General features: G+C 38.4%; 2 protein-coding genes across 2 annotated transcripts; one reads left to right on the top strand and one right to left on the bottom strand.

The window, feature by feature from the left end:
- Positions 1-587: 587 nt before the first annotated feature.
- On the bottom strand, positions 588-9,951 carry LOC116066180 (prospero homeobox protein 1-like). The gene is made up of 4 exons (XM_031322080.2): positions 8,560-9,951; positions 7,974-8,075; positions 7,186-7,380; positions 588-3,185 (listed from the first exon to the last, which is right to left on the bottom strand). The coding sequence occupies exons 1-4, from the start codon at positions 9,943-9,945 to the stop codon at positions 3,018-3,020; spliced, it is 1,851 nt and encodes a 616-aa protein (XP_031177940.1). The 5' UTR covers positions 9,946-9,951; the 3' UTR covers positions 588-3,017.
- Positions 9,952-10,947: 996 nt separating this feature from the next.
- Positions 10,948-18,558, top strand: LOC116066177 (dihydrolipoyllysine-residue succinyltransferase component of 2-oxoglutarate dehydrogenase complex, mitochondrial-like). Its single transcript, XM_031322076.1, has 15 exons — positions 10,948-11,106; positions 12,749-12,782; positions 13,063-13,105; positions 13,950-14,014; positions 14,101-14,175; positions 14,302-14,357; positions 14,461-14,569; positions 15,377-15,517; positions 16,792-16,859; positions 16,967-17,064; positions 17,247-17,377; positions 17,519-17,592; positions 17,674-17,757; positions 17,860-18,027; positions 18,366-18,558. The coding sequence occupies exons 1-15, from the start codon at positions 11,044-11,046 to the stop codon at positions 18,498-18,500; spliced, it is 1,344 nt and encodes a 447-aa protein (XP_031177936.1). The 5' UTR covers positions 10,948-11,043; the 3' UTR covers positions 18,501-18,558.
- The last annotated feature ends 5,029 nt before the right edge of the window (positions 18,559-23,587 follow it).

Genomic DNA, 23,587 nt, shown 5'->3' with positions numbered 1-23,587 from the left:
TATCAGGTTTATCACTGTGTATGGTTAAGTGAAGAGGATGAAAGTAAGAGAGAAAATGGTAACATGAACTTTTTGTGATGTGTGTTTTCATGTAAAATGTCCACTCATATCTATGTTTAGAGAATCCACATGAGGATTCTCTACACCTTGGCAAATTTCAGTGTGAAACGTGCATATGTATTGCACAGTTTTACACCTCTGTGGGTTGCCTCACAGTCCCTTAATGGTTTATTGCCATTTTTTTCCTTTTTTGTTTGTTTTGTTTTTTACATTAAAATCTAAAAATAAGCAATTCTACAAGAAGCTACCAATTTTAAGTCCTAAGAGTATTAAATCAGACTACTTTATTTTTTGTGACAAGTATGTGCTTGTTGCAGCATTTTGTTGTGGGTTGAATTGTTTGCGAGTGTCAGAAGATGCAGTGTACATGCAAGTGCATGGATGTAGGACTGAAAAGGACCACCTCACTCTGTTTCTTTTTACCTTTTTAAGCTAAATAGTTCATTCTTGATTAGTCGATTACAGTGGCTTTTCATGACAAGAATAGTATTTTAATTGTGGTCTCATTTAAATTCAATTTTTTTTTAAACTTACATTTTTTGAACACATTTTTACATACAAAGTCAAGATAACATTTGAACTGTACCACATTCAGCTGATTGTTACTATATATGATCACTAATGCACATTATCAAAGCCCACAATTAACCATAATGTTAATTTAAGCAAGAAAGAACAATGCAAGTTTAGTGCTTTTTGTTTATCTGTCTCACAAGTCAGTTAAACTTTGAAACAATCTGACAACTGGCTGCAAATGTATGTGGACAATCTACAAGTGAAAAAAGATGGATGTTTATACAAAATGTCTGCTCTTACTGCTTTGTTCAATAATGTTTTGATACAGTGGCACACTTAAAGCTGGGCTAGGCAGTTTTCTTTACGTGTCATTGTGCATCTGTCTAATCTATAATAACCTTATAGCATATTGTAATTCAAGTGGACTGAGGGAAAACGTCTTCCTCTTGGCTGTTTTCAGGCTTTAGAAAATCTAGCCCGTGACGGGAGACTTAGGCCAATCACAGGTTGGCTGTTCTGCAGATGCATGTGCACGTCTTGGACGGAGAACTGCACACAGTGTATATGAAAATTGCTCAGTGGCGCATGAAGCCAAAAAAGTCAATGGCACGATCACTTCCCGCTGCCTCAAAATAGCAATATGACAAGAATTCACCTGAACACACCTCCCTGTAAGACCAGCACGCCCATGGGTGCAAAGATGGGCGCAGGTGCATTTGCTATTTAAACGATGTGGCCGCTGGACAGGAAACTGACAACTGCGTCGGTCTTAAACTATCAAAGACGCTTGCGTCGGACTTTGCTTTGCGCTGTGCTGGGTGCAAGATAGGGCCCAATGATTTAAATAAGGGCGATTTTAAAGATCGTACTGGGAAGTGATGAACCTCAAACCAATTGTCCGCTTATTTACAGAAGCTCACTGCTACGCTTAGCAGAAAGCTAAACTATTAGCAACATTTTCTCTCCATCTCTCCAATAGTTTAGCCTTCTTCTTACCGTAGCCAAAGGCTCACGGCTGCGACTAAACCTTATGGCTAGGGTTAGCATGAGGCTAAACGGTTAGCAACATTTTCTCTCCATCTCTGTAACGCTTCGCCGATATTGACACACGTTTTAATTATAAAATGAACTTGTATCACAGTGTTTTATCTCAAATGGCTTTACAGGCCCACAGGTTTGCAAACAAAACAGTAATTTGCGTAGAATTAGCGCTTTATAACGGCACCGGGATCACAATCATGATCGGGATGACTGAAATGACTGACTGGTACTCGTACAGGTATGAAGCGCGTGTATATGGACATGCTTGTCTGGTGGGAGTGGCTTAGCACAGAGGGGAGAGCTGCAGGAGGATGGCTGTATTTTCAAGTTCTGGCGTGTGCTTTGGCTTTTCCAGAAAACTGCCTACCCAAGCTTTAATATGTACTAGAGTTTGCCTGTTTGACCCTTGTTGTCATTCATTGTTGACAGCAAAGTCATTAATAAGTAAATATCACACAGAAGTGTAGTTGTGTTGCTGTTCAGTTTTCTAATGCCTATGTGCACACTGCATATCGGTATTTAAAGGAGCCAACTGAGTGTGATTATCATGGTTAATATCTAAGCAGGTGTATTCAGTGTTTAAGATACATTTTACATTTACAAACCTTGCACCTTTGTGAACAAAGAGTACACAATTTTCACCCATGAGAAATTTTCATCTGGATGATCAACGCTGTTACAGAACTAACTGAAGACAAAACAAGGATCATCAATTATGACCAAACACTCAGAACCTCTGATGAAGACCATGTTTGATTAGCCCGCGGACAGCCAGCCACCATGTGTCATTTAGAAAGTGGATGGATGGATTTTTATGGTAAGTATGGATCTCTCATGGATAGTCTCAAGCTGTCTTCCATACTTACAGAAACACTGCTGTTTTAAGAACAGAGTTTGTAAGGGGCGGGCAGGTTAGAGACATAATAGACATATACACTTATTAAGTAATTTCCATTTTAAATAGCCTGTACATACATACAGAATGAAAATAATGAGCTCTGCTGAATATTAAATATTTTTTTCTCATATGGTGTGGACCTTATTTTGTGAAAAAAAGAATGCTTCTCAAAAAACAAAGTGTTTGGTGTTGCACCAATAAAACAGTTTCACAATCAATACAATACAAAATGTGTTATTACTATATAATATGGTTATTATAGCAAAATGCAGATTATGTCCAATGACCTCATAATGCAACAAAAACAGCCAGTAAAGCCTTTGATAATGTCAGACATCAGTCTGCTATACTGTATGTGTGGAGACTGGACACGTCCAGTCATGTACATAACTCACCTATAGCATGCTCTTCATTAAAAACCAAATAGTTTGCTAATTGAGGTACAAGTAAGTCCACATTGTGACAGTAACCACTGTGGCACATGATATCTTCTAGTTGGTTCTCATCCAGAGTGATGACTTTTGAACTCAGCTGGTACATCACTGTCCAGTTTACATATCACCTTGTAGATTGCTTTCTTCCACGATGGATCACGATCTTTGCCCATTGAAATGGCAATGTAAAATTCTCTCAATGTAATCTTGGCAACCTCCAAGAATCTGTCAGGGACCTGTGAATCCACAGGAGAAGATTAAAAACAATAAGACCTTTTACACATAGGGTTTATATTTTACATAATCAGAATCAGACCTCGGAAATCAAGGTAAGTAACAAGCAAATTACTTTTTAAAACGAGCTTCAGTTTCCTGCGTTTCTAAATACCTAATATAAATGTATGTTGTAACTGTAATATGGTTGAATTCAAACAATACAGGAGCTGGTAAGCAGTGTTATGTTGACAAGTTAAAAATTGCTCTCAAAATTCTGTCCGCTGTCAAAGACCTTAAGTACATGAGGAGATACTGCATGCGTGTGGTTCAGTTGTAAGATTGTGTAAGTCTCCACTTGCAAACATCAACCTTCCCAGAGTAATGCTCAGCTGGAATCGCTGGTCTGACCACTTTAGGGGTCTTACACAGTTATCCTGCACACTTTCAGAAATGAAAATCTTAAGGCAAAATGAAATGACCTAAAAAAATAAAATTATGACAAATGCAAATTCTGAAAATATCCCTGCTTATGAAATTGTGAAGATCCCGATACCAATGTTTCTGCAATGAGCTAATATTTGCTTCCATATATCCTAATCTAAGCTTAGGTAGCTTGATTTGATTGTTCAGTATTTGGCATATGCCTGGATTTTGCAGTTTTTAAAAGCAGTTTAAAACTATTTAAGGGAACCAGTAATACATGAGTATTAAAGCTATTTACCTTTGTCCCCATTACCATTTGTTCATAGGCCAACTGGTACAAATATCACAATCAAACAAATCTACGATGAAATCTTGTGAGCACATTTGTGCTCCCCAGAGGATGGACCCTTTCTATTTTAGGTATCATATGTGCTCAGATTTGCACACAGACTATGTCAGAATCTAAAAGACAAATATCCTACAGTTTGCTGAGACATTGTTTCTCTCCTAAAGGCATGAGGTTAGAGAATTTAGCGCCACCACTTCTAGGAACAGCAGAAGTGTCACTATGATGTTCAGTATGCCAAAAACTAATTGGTGAGTTTAATGAACATTGGTCAGGTAGTATTTATTGCATTGCATTACATCATACAACTTTTTTTTTGTTAGTGCATGTAATTCTCAATGATGCTGAAATGATGGACTTTTTCAATACAGCTGTATTGACGACATCACATGTTGAGGGATTTTTTTAATGCCATTAACAGGTGACCATAACCTCAATACAACAGTGTAACACCTGAGATAAGGTTGCCTTCATGGCTATGTGATGACATCAGTATTTAATCTTTATGTTGGCATGTTATTTCCAGTACAGCCATGGGTTAAAATAATAGGAGATGCCAGTGTGTCATGCAAAAAAAAAACAGACTTCAGTTCCAACGCTCAAATAAGCATTTACTGTTTAAGTTACGTGTTTGAGACAAAGAGGACGGTCTGTGTTTTTATTCCATCTGACACGCATGTTTGATTTCAGCTCCCACACCAACATCGCTGCTGGGTGTGTTCATGTGTGTAATCTGTTGGACCAAACAGCAATGTAACACTGCAAAAAAAAAAAAAAGTTTGACAGTGATAATGCAGAGTAGAACTTGGGACATAAAAGGTTTCCATGCAGCTAACATCATTGATTGTGTTCATCATGAGAAGAAACCCAAAATGTGTACTTTGTTATACTCACAGAGTTGAAGGTTCAGTGTCTCTGCCACTCATCAGGAAATAAATAACACACCTAGCAGTCAAATGGTGGACAGCTTTAACTTTAGCTCTAACTTTATGTTTTAGCCTGTTTTAGCTTTGGGTATTGTTTACTGTAGTTTTTTCCTGGAATCCTTGACACTTCACGCTGCGTGTAATCACATAATGTCCATTTTTACATGACTTAATTTTGAATCTCGTCCAAAATACTTTAACAAGGTGTCTGCAGGTCTCAAAAATGTCTTCAAAAGAACAGAATTCAGTTTTAATTACTTATACTTGCCTGCCATAGGCAGTAATTTTACTTATAAAGCGTTTGTTTTTTTATCTTATCTTTATTGCAGGCTGTCTGGGGGTGTTGGTGCACCTATAAACTAAAAGTTTAAAACAACTGAGCTTGTTGTTGAGCTCAGTGACTCCAAGTGTTGATTTTAGCAAAAACGTATATAAACAAATTAATTTATCATTTTTAATTCATTAATCTATCCACCCCTTTTCTGCTGCTTATCCAGGTCCAATTTATTTAACGCAGAATGTATCGTCCCCACTGGTTTTCCATCGTTCTTTAATACTTTCGCTGGTATGATCGTATTGAATTGCATTTTGTGGTATTAAAAAGTTCTTAAATTGAACCTGGTGAACCTTTAATCAGTGTTAAAGTGAATCCTTACTAAATTTGCAGTGATGTTTTGTCTAATTTCAATTTTTTTTTAAAATGCACATTTAATTAGACTTTTGAAATTCATCACAGATTAAAATGCATGGATATATATATATAAATAAAGAATTACAGTAATATAATGACTCAGCAACATGCCATTTTCACAGCACATCTGCCACTGAGTGAAAGAACTGCCTCATTAGAAGTCCATCTCTGTTTTCATGCTGTAATATTCCTAACACAAAAATTAACAATTTACCAAATTACTGAAAATCTCCTAAATTAAAATTCATAAATATTCAAACTTTACACTGAGGGGAAAAAAAGCTGTGTTCATTATGATGGTTTTGACTCATAAATTATGACATCAGCAAATCCTCATTTAAGATCGTATGAAGTGTTGAGTTTCCTTTACTTCTTCTTAAACTCATCACCAGTCTCATTGTCCTTTGATACTTCTCACTGCTGTAATATTATGGTATAGTTGTACTAATTAGAATTAGTTTTAAAGCTATATGACCACAGTATATGTTAAGTGTCAGTCTGTGTGGAGGAGTACACGTGGGCTGGTTAATATGTGGTCTGACCAGCTGTGGTCAATGTGCACGTAAACAGGTCAACATGAACACTAACTGTGTTATAAATCCCTAGTTTAAGGTGAAAATGCTAATCACAAGGACTCTCACAATGCTTTTAATTACAGCACGTACCATGCATATGAATACACTATTATTCATTTTACTGTCTAGTCTTTACTAATGTAGGGACCACTTAATAACATGTTACTGGCTTTATGACATTCTAAAAAAACAATGTGAGAAGGTTTTTCCTCATTCACTTCTGTTAGAAACTGGATGAAAGCAAAAATAATCCACACGTGGCTCAACCAGATGATTGTTAAACTCTAGAAGCCTTTTCTTTCTTACTTTGAACAAAAAAATCTCTAATCTAATCATTAAGCACTGATTCTCTAAGCCACCTTCCCTATCTCCCCCCTCCTTTTTTTGTGATAAATTTGTTTGAGTATCTATTGTTTTGCTATATTTTGTCTAAACGAGTTATGCTGTTGAGTACCGTTGTAATGTGATTCAATTTACATGTTGGAAAGGTTTAGTGATACTAATTAAATGTAAAAAGATACATTTAAGAAGATTGATACATTTTAAATATTAGCACTCATTTATGTGGTTAATGAATCGTTTTGGGATTATTGAATGCATTAACACATCTGATATAGCCAATATTTTTTTTTTTATGTCCGATACTATATACTACCGATACTACAATTCACATTTAATATATATGTGTGTATTATTTAACCTACAAAATATTACATACACTTATGTTGATTTCATCTTGTAAAGCCACTATAATCTAGACCAGTTACAAATAAGGAGATGCAGGGAAGCAGACATATTATAATTAAGCTTTGAGACTTTTAAGAAATATAAAGTGCAACACACACACACACATCTAACAAAAGTAAATCAAGTAAATAAAAGTGTCGGACTGCACGTGATCAAAATGAGACAATCAAATTACCTCACTGAAAGCTCCCAAAGCAACAACAACAAAAATCCATCACAAAGAAATGTGTGACAAATCTGTATGACGGAGGATATCAGCAGTATGTTGTCCGCTCCGAGCAGTAAGAATTACAGTGTAGCAGTGTAGTTTACCTGGAAGTCGTTGGCTTTGTTGTAGTGCATGTTGAGAGCTTTGAAAAGGTCTGATTCTCTCCCCACAGTCAGACCCCTCACGTCGGCCACTCCTTCTAGAAGAGCGTTCCGGGCAAACTTCTCCATCTGGATGTAGTAAAACTCCCTGAAGTTACTGAACCACTTGATGAGCTGAGAGGTGATGCAGCGCGTGAACTGAGGACGAAACGGAGGAACCGGTAAGTGAGATGATCAAAGTGTGTGATTTGATAGGCTATATTGTAATTTATTTGACTATGTGAGAGAGAAGCTGCTAAACATGTTGGTATTAAAAATAAAAGCAAATAAAATACTAAAACTGTATTTTACCACATCTCTGTGTTGCCATTTTTGCACACCTTATTTTTTTTTTTTTTTTTTTTTTACAGAAATGCAATAGTGACGTAAAGTTGTTAATCATGATCTGATTGCTTGATTTTAATGCTGTTGACAAATAAATTTTTTTTTAAAGTATTAACTTGTCTGAAACTGATTCTTTTATTTTCTTTGGTGACAGAGATGCATTTTGAAAAAAAATGGGATCATAAAACATGCCACACATTAAAAACCATAGACATTTATCAGACTGCTTTATGATTTAGGTTGAAAATATTTCTCAAACTGCAAGAAATTTGTCTCCTTAAATGCAAAATACAATGACTTTCCCAAGATTGTGATGAATGCTATACATCTGTATTTTTGTTACAGTAAAATTACACAAATGTGTGGAAGAATTTGACTGGTGCTCAATATTGAAAATATTTTCTCACCTGCACATCATGGAAACACATCTTCAGTATCAGTGAGCTCGGGTAGCGAGTGTAAAAGAACATGAGCTTTGCTTTCTTCAGATGATGTGTGGTCAGACCCTCCTAAATGCACCAGTGTTAAGGGTAAAAGACACACATCCTAGGCATAAGAAACAGTAGGACATTTCTTTGTTAATGAGGCTGGATACATTTTCTCTCCCGAAAAATCATTCAAACTCAGGACAAATGGAAAGACTGCTATTTTCTACAAGTTTGGAAGATCAAAAGGGAGTACTTATTGAATTCTGTAAGGTGGCAACATTGTTGCCCTCTTTAAAAATGACAATTATTGTTGATGAACAGACTCATTATATAGCACATACCTGGGAGGGATGATAAGGTTTGTGACACAGAATGGGTTGTTATTTGGACATCAAATAAGCAAAGGAAGAGTTATTACTGGTATGTAAAGGCAGCTGCTTCAGAAGCTACAATAAGGAAAGACATATTATTTTCTGTCACTGCTGATTGCTTCTTAAAGCCACAAGAAAACATAATAAAAGATTAAATATTAGACTACATCAATATAAAAACGTGTAAAGGATACATTCAGCATGTACATGTAATTCTTCACCAGGAAATCAGACTCAATCTTGACATGAGGGAGAGACAGGCTTTCCAACAGCATGGGATCCACCGACACAGTGGGAGTCTGTGGGCTTCTGACACATCTGGAGTTGATCTTCGATCTCACTTTGACCGAATTCCAATCAGTGTCAAACGCCTCAAACTTTGCTTGACCAACTTCAGAGCCTCCATTGTGCAAGAATCTGAGGGCATGTTGAAGGGCGGTGCTGTGATTCTTTTCTGACGGCTGATCTTCATGCAGAGCGGAGTCCCGACCGAAGGGGGCTGGAGGTCTGGGACAATGGTGAGCTCTTGATCTGGACTGGAGGATGAACTTATCATCTCCTTCCAGTTGAGGCTTTTGTACAACCAGAGACAGAGCTTCGGTTTGAACATCTGGGACTTGCACCTCTGCATTCCCACAGCAGGAAACTCTTAATTTATCATCTTTACCAACTGATGAATAAAGAGGCATATCAGTCTCTACATTCATCTCGTCATTTGTCTGTAGAAGTGGCATGCTTTTAAAAATAGAGTCAACACTTCTAGTGACAGCTCTGGACAGTTCGTACTTCAAAACATCTGCTATCAGCTTTATTCTTTCAGATTTGGATTGGAAGTAGTCAGTCGGTTTTCCCTTCTTCCATCCTTGATATTTTATACTTGAGCTGCTCTCAAACTCACTGTGTGAATCTATCAATGCGTCCCTGGGAGATGTTTCAGAAGAATCATTCCAGGTGGGATTCTTTTTGTCCTTACTGTCTGTAATGTCAGTTACTCCATCCACACGTTTGAACTTTGTTCTGAGCTGTCTGAGGTGCTGATGCTGACTCTCCTGCTGCTTTCGTGTTGTCTGACTGTCAGATCCACTTCTTTCCATGTGCTCCTGATCTTGAATCCTTTCATTTTCCTGCATGCCGTCTGACACCTCATGCAGATTTGTCATCACATCAGTGCAGTGCATACCTGGAGAGCTGGTCATGCCTTTGATTATATTTTCTACTCTGGCACGCTTTGCTTGATGGCCACTGTTTAAGTTCCAGTCATAGTGGCCACAAGAACTAGATGCAGGAGATTGGTGCCTTCTCGTGGGTAAATGTCCAGCGGTGCTGTTTCTAGTTGGATTGAGCTCAAGCTGACTGGAACAGATCAAACTTGAAGCAGCATCACTGCTGCTGTAATAAGCACTCTCCGGTAGCATTTTTATGTCCTTGCTGTCTCTGTGTACGAACACAGAATCACCTGGCACACCTGAATCTGACAGCAAGGGGTCTGGTTGAAAAGAGGAGAGGTGCTCTGCAGTGCAGCCGTCAAGGCAAATGCCGCTGGAGGAATACATACCGTTGCTCCAAACACTTGGATTCATGCTTGTTGGGTTAAAAAAAGACAGCAGTGGGAAGGTTACATACATTTTGTAAAGCAATTTAAAATGAAATTACTTCCTGGAATTCTTGGAGATGTCACAATAACAAATGAAAACTTGTTTTTTTTTTTTTTTGACATTGATCTAAATTGCCTTGCAAATAAATCATAATAACATGTTTTTTTCTGGCTATTTATTGCATTCAAGTGAACTGAAATAGCCTATGTTTCAACCTTAAAACATGAAACCGCAATAATAAATATTGTCCAGATGAAAGATCATTTTAGAATTAAACATTTGGTGTATTGTTTTTTTTTTTATTGTTTTTTTTTGTACAAGAGAGACAACATTTTTTAAATATTTGAAGTTGTTTTCTCCTCACTTTTCAGTTGCATTGTTTTTATAGTTATATTCAAATTTCAGACTTGATTCAAAGGTTGAGATAAACATCTTACATTCTACTTTGAAAAACTAAAACATGTAGCTTAGAAAATACAGTATTATACAACCCACCTGATGTCTGACGAAAAGGACCCGAGGAGGCTGCAGGCCTAGAGCTATCAGAAGGAGGAGTGACTGAGTATTTGTAGTGGTCCAGCTGAGAGCCCCTCCAAAAAAACAGGAGGTGTGGTCAAATATGCCAACCTATCCCTTCCCCACCTGCACATAAAACCATTAAATAATGATATTTGAATCGGGCAACCCACTCTTAATGATCTATATGAGGTAACAATTCTTCATTCAAATTCTATTTTCTCATCCTTTTCCGGAATAGTGTGGCTGTGCCTATATTGTGAAATTAATTTTAAAGAGTTGTAAAAGTATAGATTACTACATAATGCAGGCAAAGGTAAAGTCCTGTAAAATGAATGTTATTATTTTATCATCTGAAAAATGTACTTTTATTTCTGTCAGGTTTTAGTTCATGGTGTTCAGTATGATTGTTTACACACTGTTTCCAGTCTCGATAGCCCAGACCCCCCCCCCTCCCCGGCCAGCCGCAGTGGTTCCTCCCAGTCAGACAGCTCTCGCGCCAGGGAGCAGCGAGCTTCCGCACCGCTCCTTAACTGCTGTCAAGTAAGGAACACACCAGCTAGCACTATGTTATCGCAATCCAGATGTGCATACCGGACGATTGGTCGCTCTCTGTCAGCGGTGAGCCAGGTACGTTGGGGGGAAACACTGAACTGAGCATGTGCATTCACTCTGAAACGATCTCGACTGATTAAAACAAGACACCGCTAAAGTCAGCTGTTGCGTTCAACAGCGGTTAGCTTGTGAAGCAGGGCCTCGCCTACCAAGGGCAGCCAGACACTGCAGATACGGACAGTTTCAGAGGCAGCTAACGTTAGTGAGCTCAAGTTTGAGAAGAAGCGGAGAACAGTATCGCAATAATTTTCTGACTTAAGGGTTCTTTATGTCATGCCTATTGTAAGATATATTATTGTATTTTCATTCAATAACTGGTTTGACACCGCACGAAACAGTCTTGATAGGCTAATGTTAGCATGTGTGTGTGTTTGGAAGACTGAGGTGTGTGCAGCTGCCCTGCCAGAAATAGCCCATGTCATGAGACATGTATGTTATGTGCTGTGAGGAGATAACATGGCTTTGCCCTCACAAGCTTCAGCTGTCTTTCCAGTGCTTTGAGCAGGTAATGAAGCTGAAACTTGATCACGACGGTAATAACTTGTTTGTCTTGTCAGGGTTGATTTGTACTTGAGACTATTGTGCTTGTGTTCCCAATGGATAATGGCCTGCATCTGAGTCTTGAGAAATACAGTCCGTTTTCAGTTTATGAGGTACACCTGGCTAAAAGTATTGTAGTCTGAAACAACAGCTCTGCAGTAAAGATAGATTGTTTATTGTCATTGCATATCACTACACAACGACATTAAGATGACATCAATCACTCACTTAGCAGCATAAAGATAGAAAGATAAGAAGTGACAGTGTCAGCAACAATAAATAGATAAATAATATTAAAACCAGAATAAGAAAACCAGTGCATTATCAACACAGTATGGTTTAAGTCCAGCTTAGCTTAGCCTTTCAGCAGCTCATTTATGGCCTTGGGAAAAAGCTATTTCTGCGGTTATGCGGTTTGTCCGCTCCCTCATGACCCTAAGCCTGCCTGAGGGTAGGGTGTCATAAAGGACATGGCCAGGGTGTGTAGGGTCCGCTCTGATGCTTGCTGCTCTTCTCTGCAGCCTACTGGAGTGTATGTCCTCAAGGCTTGGGAGAGGGGCACCAATGATTCTCTGGGCTGTTTTATCTACTGTAGAACATTTGATCTATTTCTGATAACCCCTCCCTCCTCTGGCATCCCACATCAGAAGGTTTAAGTTTGGGTAACCACCAGCAACTCCACCAGACAAACATCAGTGTAAAAGCAGCCAGAACTGGGCAGGCTTCTTCAGTAAAGGTTCTACCCTCAAAATACCCACAAATGACGCTCATAACACACAGCAAATGCAGCGTGTTAACCTTACAGTCAGCACTGGGAAATCCAGTGGTTTGGAACTGATAGTTCAAGCTCGTTCACAGTTTACTAGTGAATTTATTTCGAAAACTTACAGTTTAGTTTACATTAGCTTGTTTGTTTATGATCAAACTGAGACAGCAGTGCTACAGCAGATTAACGGTTGTATCATGTGGACGCGCCGACAGTTTTGTTGTCATTACTTAGAATTCCTCATGGGGGAGACACTGTAGCTTTAAAAACTGCCAGTATTAAGAGCTTTAAAAACATATCAATATATTTATATGAAACAGATGTTTACTGATTTACTTTTTATCTTTTCAGGCCAACAATGTTCTGGTCCGGAAAAGTGTATCAGGTAAGTGAGCGTCTGACTAAGAAGACTAGACCAGCTGGATTTGAGAACCTCATCTATTATGCAACATCTAAAACTGCAGTCTTAATTTCCTTGACATGAATAAGCAAGCTCTATGAGTGATCATCCAAAGCAAAATAAGTGATGCTTGTTGAATGATTGAGATGCCTTAGGAGCCCACATGGTTAATTGCAGCTCCACCCATATATTGTGTTAAAGCCTCAGGAGGATCAGTTGTTGATTTTCTTTCTTCTTATTCTCTTTTCTTTTTTTTCCTCTTAAGGCCTACCTGTCTGCAGCCGGCTAGTTTACAGGAATTCTCAGCCGTAAGTGCTCTCTCCCATTCTGTTGTCTGTCTTTGAATGCCACTCAGTAACAACTTCATCTTTAGAAACTTGTCAGAGGAAGATCTGTTTATTTCATTCATGTATTGTAAACTGAGCTGTACCTGTGCAGTAAATATTGTCCTAAATAGTTTTTCTGTGGTGTAAACATGAAATGCAGTAATTTGGTTTGTACAACTGCATTAGTCTAGTACAGGGGTGGCGAACCTGTGGCTCTTGAGCCGTATGCGGCTCTTTGCCTGCTCCTGTGAGGCTCTTACTGTTTGGCTGGGGGCTGTGTCATTGGTTGATTGTTGTTTTTAACTTTTCTGAAACATACAGTATTTCAGATAAGTAAAAAAAAACACATTTGAATGCATCTGCCAATACATTTGCCAATTATTTTAAAATGGAAAATAAAGCAGCAGAGTTTTGAGGACAGACTCTGCAACCTGAGGAAAAACAGCGGCCACAGATCACCTTCCTCGTTAACCCTTTCACTGCTGAATCCGATTGTTTGAAAGCCCCTTTAGCGAGAAATGAGTGAGAGAGTTGCTTCGAGTGGCCACAACCGAGTTCAAGCAAGACCTGAAAAGGATTGTGGATAACAAAGACTGTCAGGTTTCCCACTGAGTCAATCTAAGTGAGAAAAAACTATGAAAACTGCTATGTATTATGACTGTCATTAGATCTGGAAGACACTGTTGCTGTTGTAGTGTGGACGTGAATGTGTTGTGTGGCTTTTTGCTATGGTGCGTTTTTTTTTGTGGCTCTTTATACCTAACTGGTTGGTCACCCCTGGTCTAGTAAGTCTAGAGTAATTGAGTTTTTTTTTCTTGACATTTAGATGTGAATTTCCATCATTAGTGAATATCTCTCACATCAGATTCTTCAAGACATCTGCTGTTCACAGTATGTATTGCAACAATTCTTAATATTATGTATTGAAGACAACTCTGCTCAGTGTTTAACTTACAGCAGCTGTTGTTTTTGTACAGGGGATGAGGTTGTCACAGTCAAAACTCCTGCGTTCGCAGAATCTGTTTCAGAGGGCGATGTGAGGTGGGAAAAAGGTTAGTATAAGTCAATATATCTTAGGCAAAGGTTGTCAGTATTTCATTGTATCACCAATGAGACAAATGTTTAAAGTTATCATATTACTGGCCATGAAATACATGCTCTGATTGTTTATGTTTTAGCTGTGGGCGACTCAGTGACAGAAGATGAAGTGGTGTGTGAAATTGAGACTGACAAGGTATGACCAAGAAATAGCAACTCTGTTTTTTATTTATTTTTCTTTTAAACAGAGTATGAGAAAAATTATCTTCTAAAAAAACGTCTGTATTTTGTACTTCCAGACCTCAGTACAAGTCCCCGCTCCAGCAGCTGGCGTGATTGAGGAACTGCTGGTGCCTGATGGAGGGAAGGTAGAATCAGGGATGCCCCTCTTCAAACTCCGGAAAGGAGGTGAGCTTAGTTGAGCATCGGTTATCGTTTTATCACTAAGGTAAACAAATGTGTAGAGTACATTTTTAATATGCTGACGACTGTGTGATACCTGAGTTTCAGTACCATTACACACACATTTTTTGATACTCTACTTTGTTGAGTAGAAGGGCAATTTTGTCTTATCACAAACTGCCTCACTTTACCTAATAATTAGTCTATTTCCACAACGTTCCACTTCCTGTATTGCTCCAGTGCAGCCGGAAATTCCGCCGGATGTCCCTCTTTTCGGGCCGGATGTCCGTTACCTTACACTTTCTTTGTGCTGAAATTTTAAACCGGTCGATTTATGAGGACCATGGTTAACTGCTCTTCAGATCTCTGCAGCGGCACTGTGGCTCTGTCTGGCACCGCCCAAGACGATTGTGATGGGTTTATAACATGTTTTTCTCCCTTCCCGGAATGCTGTGTGGACGCGCCAGACCCTACCTAATAATATACAGTATACAATTATCATAATAGGTTTTAAATGGAAAATATTTGATGTGAGTTTCTTATGCTTAGTACTACAGACACAATTCAGTTGGTATAGTGTAGCAACAGTGTAGTAGTTCCAATGCAGTGCTTAGGTGGTGGAGCTGAGTAGACATGTCCATTTTTTCCCCACGTTACAAATTTGCTGTAGCTGTGTGTTGCATATGCTGCCGAGAATCAGATTTTCAAATGTTATGAATCATGACAGCACTGACGCATTCTAAGACAAAATGTTTCATTTGTCTATCATCAGACCCATGCTACATGTGTCCTTCTTTTCTTGTGTTTCCTCAGCGGTTGCTGCCAAAGCTGCTCCCTCCCCAGCTGCAGAGGCCCCGGCTGCAGCCCCTCCACCTCCACCACCTCCCGCTTCAGCCCCAAGTGCCATGCCTCCAGTCCCCACAGTACCACCACAAGCTGCCCAAGCCAAACCTGGTGTGTTTCCTTCTCTAACATATAAATCTACATGCTGCAGAAAACATTTATTTAAGATAAGATAGAGTTTTATTGTCCCGAAGGAAATTGGTCTTGGACAAACGAACAGTATCTGCTGTTTAGAGAATTCAACACAACCTAGTGTATACATACATACATACCATACACAGACTGTTATCACTCTGCATGGACATGCTCATGTTGCATGCAGAGTAGGGATCGACCAATATGGATTTTTTTAGTACCGATGCCGATTTTTTTTTTTTTTTTCATCAGCCTTAGCCGATGACCAATACAGGCTGCCGATTTTCTTGAGCTGATATTTGGAGCCGATACTGCTTTTGCTCCCTCAATTTACGTCATAAAAATGTAAACCCTGCCACACTGGATTTGTTTTCGGAATCTGCTCCGCCATTTTTTATGTTAAGTATATTAATAATAAACAAAAACACAGATCAGTGTCACTTCTGCAATCATCTTACATTCATATCACCCAAATTATGTGTGCAATGTGCATCATATGGATGGGTGCACTGCATATGGTTAACTGTGCAAGGGTAGAAGGCTTTCATCAACATCTACAACACAGCCTTGATGATGCATTGGTTGCTGACATATTATAACACAGATATAATCAGGTCATCACCAAATGTCCTTTGTCAACACATTTAAATAATTTAAGAAAACAATAAACCTGAAAAGTACCCATTGAAATAAAGTGCTTGATTTGTAATTTAAGACTGCCATGGCAGGCTTCGAGCACCAGCACTCTGCTAGTGGGGGAGGGGCAGTGCATGGTCTGCATGTGAACTGCAGCGTCTCCAGCAACAAAGAGCTGCCTGTGGACGCCTGTCTGTAAATAATGCCGGGAAAAAACTATCGGCGAACGCAGTAGCCGCGTATCGGCCGATGCCGATACACGCAAAAACGCAAATATCGGCCCGATATATCGGCCGGCCGATAAAATCGGTCTATCACTAATGAGGAGCCCGCCACTAGCCAACAAAATTGAACACTGCCCGTTGTACAACACATCATAATAGTCCTCGTAATATGTGCAGTAACGGTAATCAGCTTATCAACGTAAAACCTGATAAAAGAAAAGTAAAAATGTACATGTGTGTGTTTAGGATAAAAGCAGCATTTCAGGAGTTAGGCTGTAGTTGGTTTGCCATTCAGGGCTTTTATTACTATTGTGTAGGACTTATCTGTGTAAGCCACCAGCACTGTTTTTGGCTCTTAATGTCACATTCTGTCCTTCCCTCTTCATCAAGTTTCTGCCATCAAGCCCACAGCTGCAGCTCCAGCTCCTCCAACAGCAGGAGGCAGAGGAGAAAGCAGGGTAACAAACATGCTGATGACACACGTGTTATGTTTTATTCATATGTTGTTTCTTTCATTACAATAATATTGGAAATAATTAAATGAATGTGTTCTCTCTCTGTCCAGGTGAAGATGAACCGTATGAGGTTGCGGATCGCCCAGAGGCTAAAGGAGGCTCAGAACACCTGCGCAATGTTGACCACCTTCAACGAGGTGGACATGGGGTGAGCCGCAGCAGCTCCTGAAAAGATTATTCCAACTTTCTTCATAGTATTTACGTCGGTCTAATGCAATGGTCTAATGTCTCATTACGATAATAGGATTTATTTGACTCAAGGGACTTCTGTCTTAAAAAGAGGTTTCCTCAACAAGCAAATTCTCTAATACTTTCTCAATTCTGCCTCAGCAATATTCAGGACATGAGGAAAATCCATAAGGATGCTTTCTTAAAGAAGCACAATATCAAACTGGGTTTTATGTCAGCATTTGTGAAAGCTGCAGCACACGCTCTGACTGACCAACCTGCTGTCAATGCCGGTAAGACAACACTGACTTACTTACTTACACAGTTTTTGTCTTTTGTTTAATATTGAACTTTCCCTAAAAGATACCAAGTATTGTGCTTTTTATGGCTTTAAAAAAAATGTCACCTAACTTTATACTCAATGTTTTTACTAGTTATTGATGATACAACCAAAGAGATTGTCTACAGGGATTACGTAGACATTAGCGTCGCTGTGTCAACTCCAAAGGTATGACTTTTGGCTCTATAAAACTTTATATGTGTGTGTTAGGTAACATTGAGTACACCTGAATAACATGTATTTGTTTAGGGGCTTGTTGTGCCGGTGATCCGTAATGTTGAGACCATGAACTTTGCTGACATTGAGAAAACCATTAATGCATTGGGAGAAAAGGTAAAAAGCTTTGTGCAGTAGGTGTCCCAGATATTTGACCTTTTCAGACGGCTAAACACAATAATGGGAGAAAAAAAACAACATTTGTGCTCTGTGCCTCAGGCTCGTAACAATGAGCTTGCTGTTGAAGATATGGATGGCGGCACCTTCACCATCAGCAACGGTGGCGTGTTCGGCTCCATGTTTGGCACACCTATCATCAACCCCCCCCAGTCCGCCATCCTGGGCATGCATGGCATCTTCGACCGACCTGTGGCCATCAATGGCAAGGTAAGAATTACATGTCCACAGATGTAGGTCGCAAAATTGTTTCTGCGTTTCAAAAGAAACAATTCAATGAGCCGTAACGGTATGACTTATAAAACAGAGAATAGTGACTTTAGTTTATCTACTTGGTTAACAAAAGTGTTCCTGGTACAAAAAACTCCGATGAGGTGTGAAAAGTGTGTTGTTTTAATACCAAACTTATTTAATGCCACATGAAAAAAAAGAAGGTACAGACAGCCTGGACTGACAATGATCCTACATACTAATATGGATCTACTGGTTTTCCAAATCTGATGCACTCAAACGTGAGTAAATAATAAAACTGCTTTCTGCTTTGGCAGGTTGAGATCCGGCCCATGATGTATGTGGCACTGACATACGACCACCGACTCGTTGACGGCAGAGAAGCAGTCACTTTCTTACGCAAGATCAAAGCGGTGGTGGAAGATCCACGAGTGCTGCTTCTGGACATGTGATGTTTCTACCACCACATTAATCCTATTTAAAGCTGCATTTAAAAAACAAAAAAAAATTCCACATCACAAAACACGCACAAGTCATACAAAATCGCCTACACAACTATTGTTGTGTTTTTACCTGTTCAGTCAGACTGCCGGGAGAATGTTGAGGTTGTGTCCCAACACTCATATGTACGTGGTATTATCTGGAGAGAATGTACTTTGGCTAGATTAACAAAGCTAAAAGATTGCTTGCCATCTTCTATCAGTTATTGTTTTGCTACATTTGAATTTAGCAAAGAGAAAAGTGACATTTACATTACACGTCTTAGGACAAATATTGGCACAAACAGGCTTAAAATGTTGAGGATAACTCTCACATGGTTATGTTATTATACTCATGTGCTCTTCAGATGGACGAATGACGAATAGTAGATAAACACTCCCTGCGTCACTTTTGTGTAATCATGAAACAAAATGGCTTTTCCAGGCAACATTTGGCTGCATGACTCTTTCTCCCCTGCTTGTTAGTTGGTGCTCCTGAGCCACTTTTTCCACATCAGGGCCAAGCGGAGCTCACTTAAATTAGTTCAAGATGTTTTTAATGTTAACACAGGATTGAAAGAATTTCTTGTTTTGCTGCAAGTCATTGTTACTAGCAACAGGAAAAGGATTTTGGAAAAGGATTTTGTATGGAACAGGTGTATACAGGTGCCATGTTTTCAGGTGACTCCAGTTATATTCCTGCTTCGCACAATCATGTAGATTTTGTTTTTAAAACCTGTCTTGCAGATTGTTTGACCATCAAAGTCTAAAAATGTTGATCAGACTGTTACAAGCTGTTAGTAAATGAGACACACGTGAACCGTGAACTCACTGTTTATAAGCAGAAACTGTACAAAGCACAAACCAAACACCATTTGTTTTTTAATATACAGTATATATATATATATATATATATATATATATATATATATATATATTTTGTTACTTCGTGCGAAATATGTTGGGAGTAATCTTCAAATTGACAATTTGGCAGCAAGTTTTTATGTTGAGCTCCAATGTGAGATTTTCATTGTGCTATCCTATCTATCTATCTATCTATCTATATATATATATATATATATATATATATATATATATATATATATATATATATATATATATAATATATATATATATATATATATATATATATATATATATATATATATAAAATACTTGTATCTATTTAAAGAAACCATTTTAAACATCTCAAGAGTTTTATTTACTAAAATTTGTCTTGCACATTTTCTTGCACAAACTTTTAGTCCGTTCATTTTACTTCAATTGACTAATTCATTAATCGGCAACAATTCTGATAATCAGTTAATCGTTTATGTTTTAAGATTCTTTTTGTCTATTATATTGTCTTATATGTTTATAGACCAAACGATGCCAAGCGTTCACACTGAACCAGAGAAACTGCACATTTTACCTTGAGTTTCATCTTTTAAGAACAGACTTTGTCTTTTTGAAAAGGACTTTGAATTATGACGATGGCAAAATAAAAGCACGAGGCTGAGGCAGGGAACGTCTTCATGTCGGATCTTGGCTGAAGCATTTTATCCCGAGCCAAACCTATTTTGCTCCCGAATTCTCTGCTGCTGATGAATTCTGTGCCGAAGACCGATCTTCAAAGCGTCATCAGCCAGCCTACCGCTCGGCTCTTGAGAAGCCCCAAATAATGGGATCATCTCTGACAAAGTCTTAAGGGTTGCTTGGCCCTTTCTCCCACTTTACAAACAAAGGCTCAAGTGTGTGCAGCTGTGTATGATACCCCTTCACTATTTCTGTTTACTTTAATAATCACAGGGTACAATGGCTCCTAATGTACGTCTTTGTTTCTCTGCCTACACAAATGTCTGAACAACACTGTTTGGAGGAAAAGCACAGAATTCATTATCAGAACACAAAAAAACCCAAACATTAGATTACCATGAGAATACTGGAGGTCCTAATGGGCCTGAATACAGCAAACAATGATACAAGGGTTCCTTAATTTAATTATTTACTTTTATTACCGCTCAAGATTCCATTAGCGCTTTCGAGATCATGTTAATTGGCAGCGTGTGCCAGTGGGTGCATAGACATCTGAAGGGTTTGTTGGCAGGTTTTTGTTTCGTCTTCAAAATTTGGCCAAATCTGTGCATTTTCAATTGGACTGCTCAATAAGATGTGGGTTTTAAGTCTTTGTGTCCATTTAGATGAAAGATGGCCCATTAGAAATTGGCAGCTAGCTGTTTGTTTTCATTAAGCCACATCAGAGAGATAATTTACCTAAATTATTCTGTTATTTTTTCAATCTTTTAAATAGCTAATTATATCAATGTCATAAACAATTGTATTTTAGTCCAATTGGAAAAGTGTGTTTTGCGTTTAAGGTGATACTAATATTAACAAGCAAAATTGTCCTTTAACATTTTCATTTTCAAACCCTTTTCCTTTTAAGTTATTGTGATTGTAATTATATAATAATAATAATAATAATAATGTATACTTTATTAATCCCGCAAGGGGAAATTACAATGTTTTCACTCTGTTGTTATTACACACATTACACACAGGCCTGAATTAAACACACATGCTCAGTACCTATACATGCACTAATGGAGAGACGTCAGAGTGAGTGCCATGGAAAGGCGCCCCGAGCAGTTGGGGGGGGTTCGGTGCCTTGTTCAAGAGCACCTTGGCAGTGCCCAGGAGGTGAACTGGCACCTCTCCAGCTACCAGTCCACCACCATACTTTGGTCCGTATGGCTTTTAAATAATCTTTATTTAGTAGAGCATCTTCACACTTTTTGTCAAATGAATAACCCCTGTAAAGGATGTACAAATTAATTCAAACTAACATCCGGTTGTGACAGAAAAGCATGAAATTGTTTCATTAGCTCCAGTTAAATGAAGTAAAGTAAAACTTCCCCAGCAATGACTCACGATTTCTACATTACTGATGGTTAGGAGAGGCATCCAGATCACTGAAGGTTTCCTCATCCAAATAAAGTAAGTTTAAAGGCTTTGATAATTGTATCATTTCTGAATAATTTACTGTATTAAAATAACTTAGTTGGAGTTGTATTAGTATTAGTACATTCACAGAGTTGAAATTTGCTAATAATTGCTGTTAACATCTTATAGACGTGAGAAACCTGGGGCAGAGATACTAAAGTTATTGATTTTTGAAAACAGTCTAAATCCAACTTTATTAAAAACGAGATTGGAACCTGTGAATACAGGAACTAAAACTATAAACTATATATATTATTACATGTTTAAGGGGTACTTACAGGTATATATTAAGTAAGGTTCGTAGGCAGCAGTAAGTTAAAAATAAGTTTAAACAACTGAATTCCACTTCAGTCAGTTGTCTTATTCTGTTATATTCTAAACACTGATCTGTAATGTTTGAATTTGAGATTGTTCAGATTAGATTTATCCTCCTTTTATTTTACCGCTACCGCCCTGTTTACAAGGGACTTCTGAGTTTAACACTTTTCCTCGAAGTGCATTAAAACTAATTGAATTCAGTGGAGCAAGTTTCCTTCAACAACTACATTTCACTTTGGAAGTCTAATCATAGTTTAGAGTTTAGTTTTAGTAGTTTAGTTTTTATAGATGTGAGCCTTGTGCATGTACAAAAAATTATTATATATAATATTATTAATAAGTCTTATTTTGTGCAGTTCATTTAGAAGACACTCATCCCAGTGTGAGAGTTTCTACTGGCTAAATTTGAATGTACAATACTGTAATGTGGATTTAAATGTATTTGCCTGATCTTTTTATTAAGATACAGGGAGACAGAGGCCATGCTCACATCAGGGTAAGAACTGCCATCTTTTCACACTGACATTTAACAAAAAAAAGATGTGTCTTTACAAAAGCTTTTGACGGTATGAATGGTAATGGTGGCAGTTGTCTGAATGAATCTTGTAGGGCCCAGATCTTGGGATCTCAGGCAGCCCATTGCCATCTCTACCAGACATACATATTTTAAATGATGTGAAGGAACCGAATGGCTTTGACTACAATGCACTGTCTGGAGGATCCAGGAGAAGCTCCAGAGAGGAAGATGATGATAATGAAGAAGAAGAGGAGAGTTGAAAGAGTTTGCAACTCTGACTGCTACCACATCTCAAAAAGTGATATTGACATCATTGGCTTTGATGATGCCAATCCCACTGGAGCTGACATGGAAGTCAACCACCATGTTGAAGAAGAAGACTGTCTGGAGGGAAAGCGATGACGACGACAAAGTAGGTGAAAGAAGCAACAAGCTATATATATATATATATATATATATATATATATATATATATATATATATATATATATATATATATATATATATATATATATATATATCTCTCCTCATGACCCACGATATTAGGTGTCAAGCCATTTCCTGGATCCTACACATGACTCAGTAAAGACGGTGCGTCCTGTCATTGTCTCCTCTGTGGTTACCACTGGAGCCACCAGACAGAAACAGATTGCACTGTTGGATATCACACCTTGAGACAATTCACCCTTAATAATCCTACCCTGCAGGGTCTGCATAAGTAATGCTTTACATGCATATTCATAAGCGTGCTGTTTCCTTTACAGGCTATTTCATTCAAAGCTAACCAATGTGGCAAAACAACTAGCTTGCATCTGGCCCTATTCTTTCCCTCCCCTCGGTCCTTTGATATGGACGCCAGCTCTCTTTTTCTTCCTCCTCTTGTTCTGTTGTCATACCAGAAGATTATTTTTGGATGGAGAGAATGAGGCAGAGGACCCTGTGGCCCAGGCACAGACACAGCTGGCAGCGCTCAGGTGGGTGCAGCTGGTTGGTGTCAGAGGTTCACGTATTCACACTCGACAGAATTGGGTTGAGCTAAGGACTACTGTGGAAGGGGGAGTTATTAGGATACACCTGTCAGTGGTGCACATTACTATTGGGTTTGTGATGTCAGTTCCACCTTCTTATACTGTATCTATATTTTGCAAAAATGTGAAATTGTGAGATTTGTATGGCAAAAAATGGAGTCCCTTCTGAAAGTCCCATTTCTAGCATAAAAAGA

Source organism: Sander lucioperca, chromosome 19, assembly GCF_008315115.2.
Source record: "Sander lucioperca isolate FBNREF2018 chromosome 19, SLUC_FBN_1.2, whole genome shotgun sequence".
In the NCBI taxonomy this organism is placed as follows: Eukaryota; Metazoa; Chordata; class Actinopteri; order Perciformes; family Percidae; genus Sander; species Sander lucioperca.
Note: the sequence above shows the minus strand (reverse complement) of the source record. Positions and strands in the feature narration are given on the sequence as shown.

Coding starts and splice junctions, on each gene's coding strand:
- LOC116066180 (XM_031322080.2), bottom strand. CDS start 9,945: ATGAATCCAAGTGTTTGGAGCAACGGTATGTATTCCTCCAGCGGCATT. Junction 8,076..8,559: donor ATTACATGTACATGCTGAAT/GTATCCTTTACA, acceptor TGGTGCATTTAG/GAGGGTCTGACCACACATCA. Junction 3,186..7,185: donor ACAAAGCCAACGACTTCCAG/GTAAACTACACT, acceptor GTGGATTCACAG/GTCCCTGACAGATTCTTGGA.
- LOC116066177 (XM_031322076.1), top strand. CDS start 11,044: ATGTTATCGCAATCCAGATGTGCATACCGGACGATTGGTCGCTCTCTG. Junction 14,015..14,100: donor CAAGACATCTGCTGTTCACA/GTATGTATTGCA, acceptor GTTTTTGTACAG/GGGATGAGGTTGTCACAGTC. Junction 14,358..14,460: donor GTGAAATTGAGACTGACAAG/GTATGACCAAGA, acceptor TTGTACTTCCAG/ACCTCAGTACAAGTCCCCGC.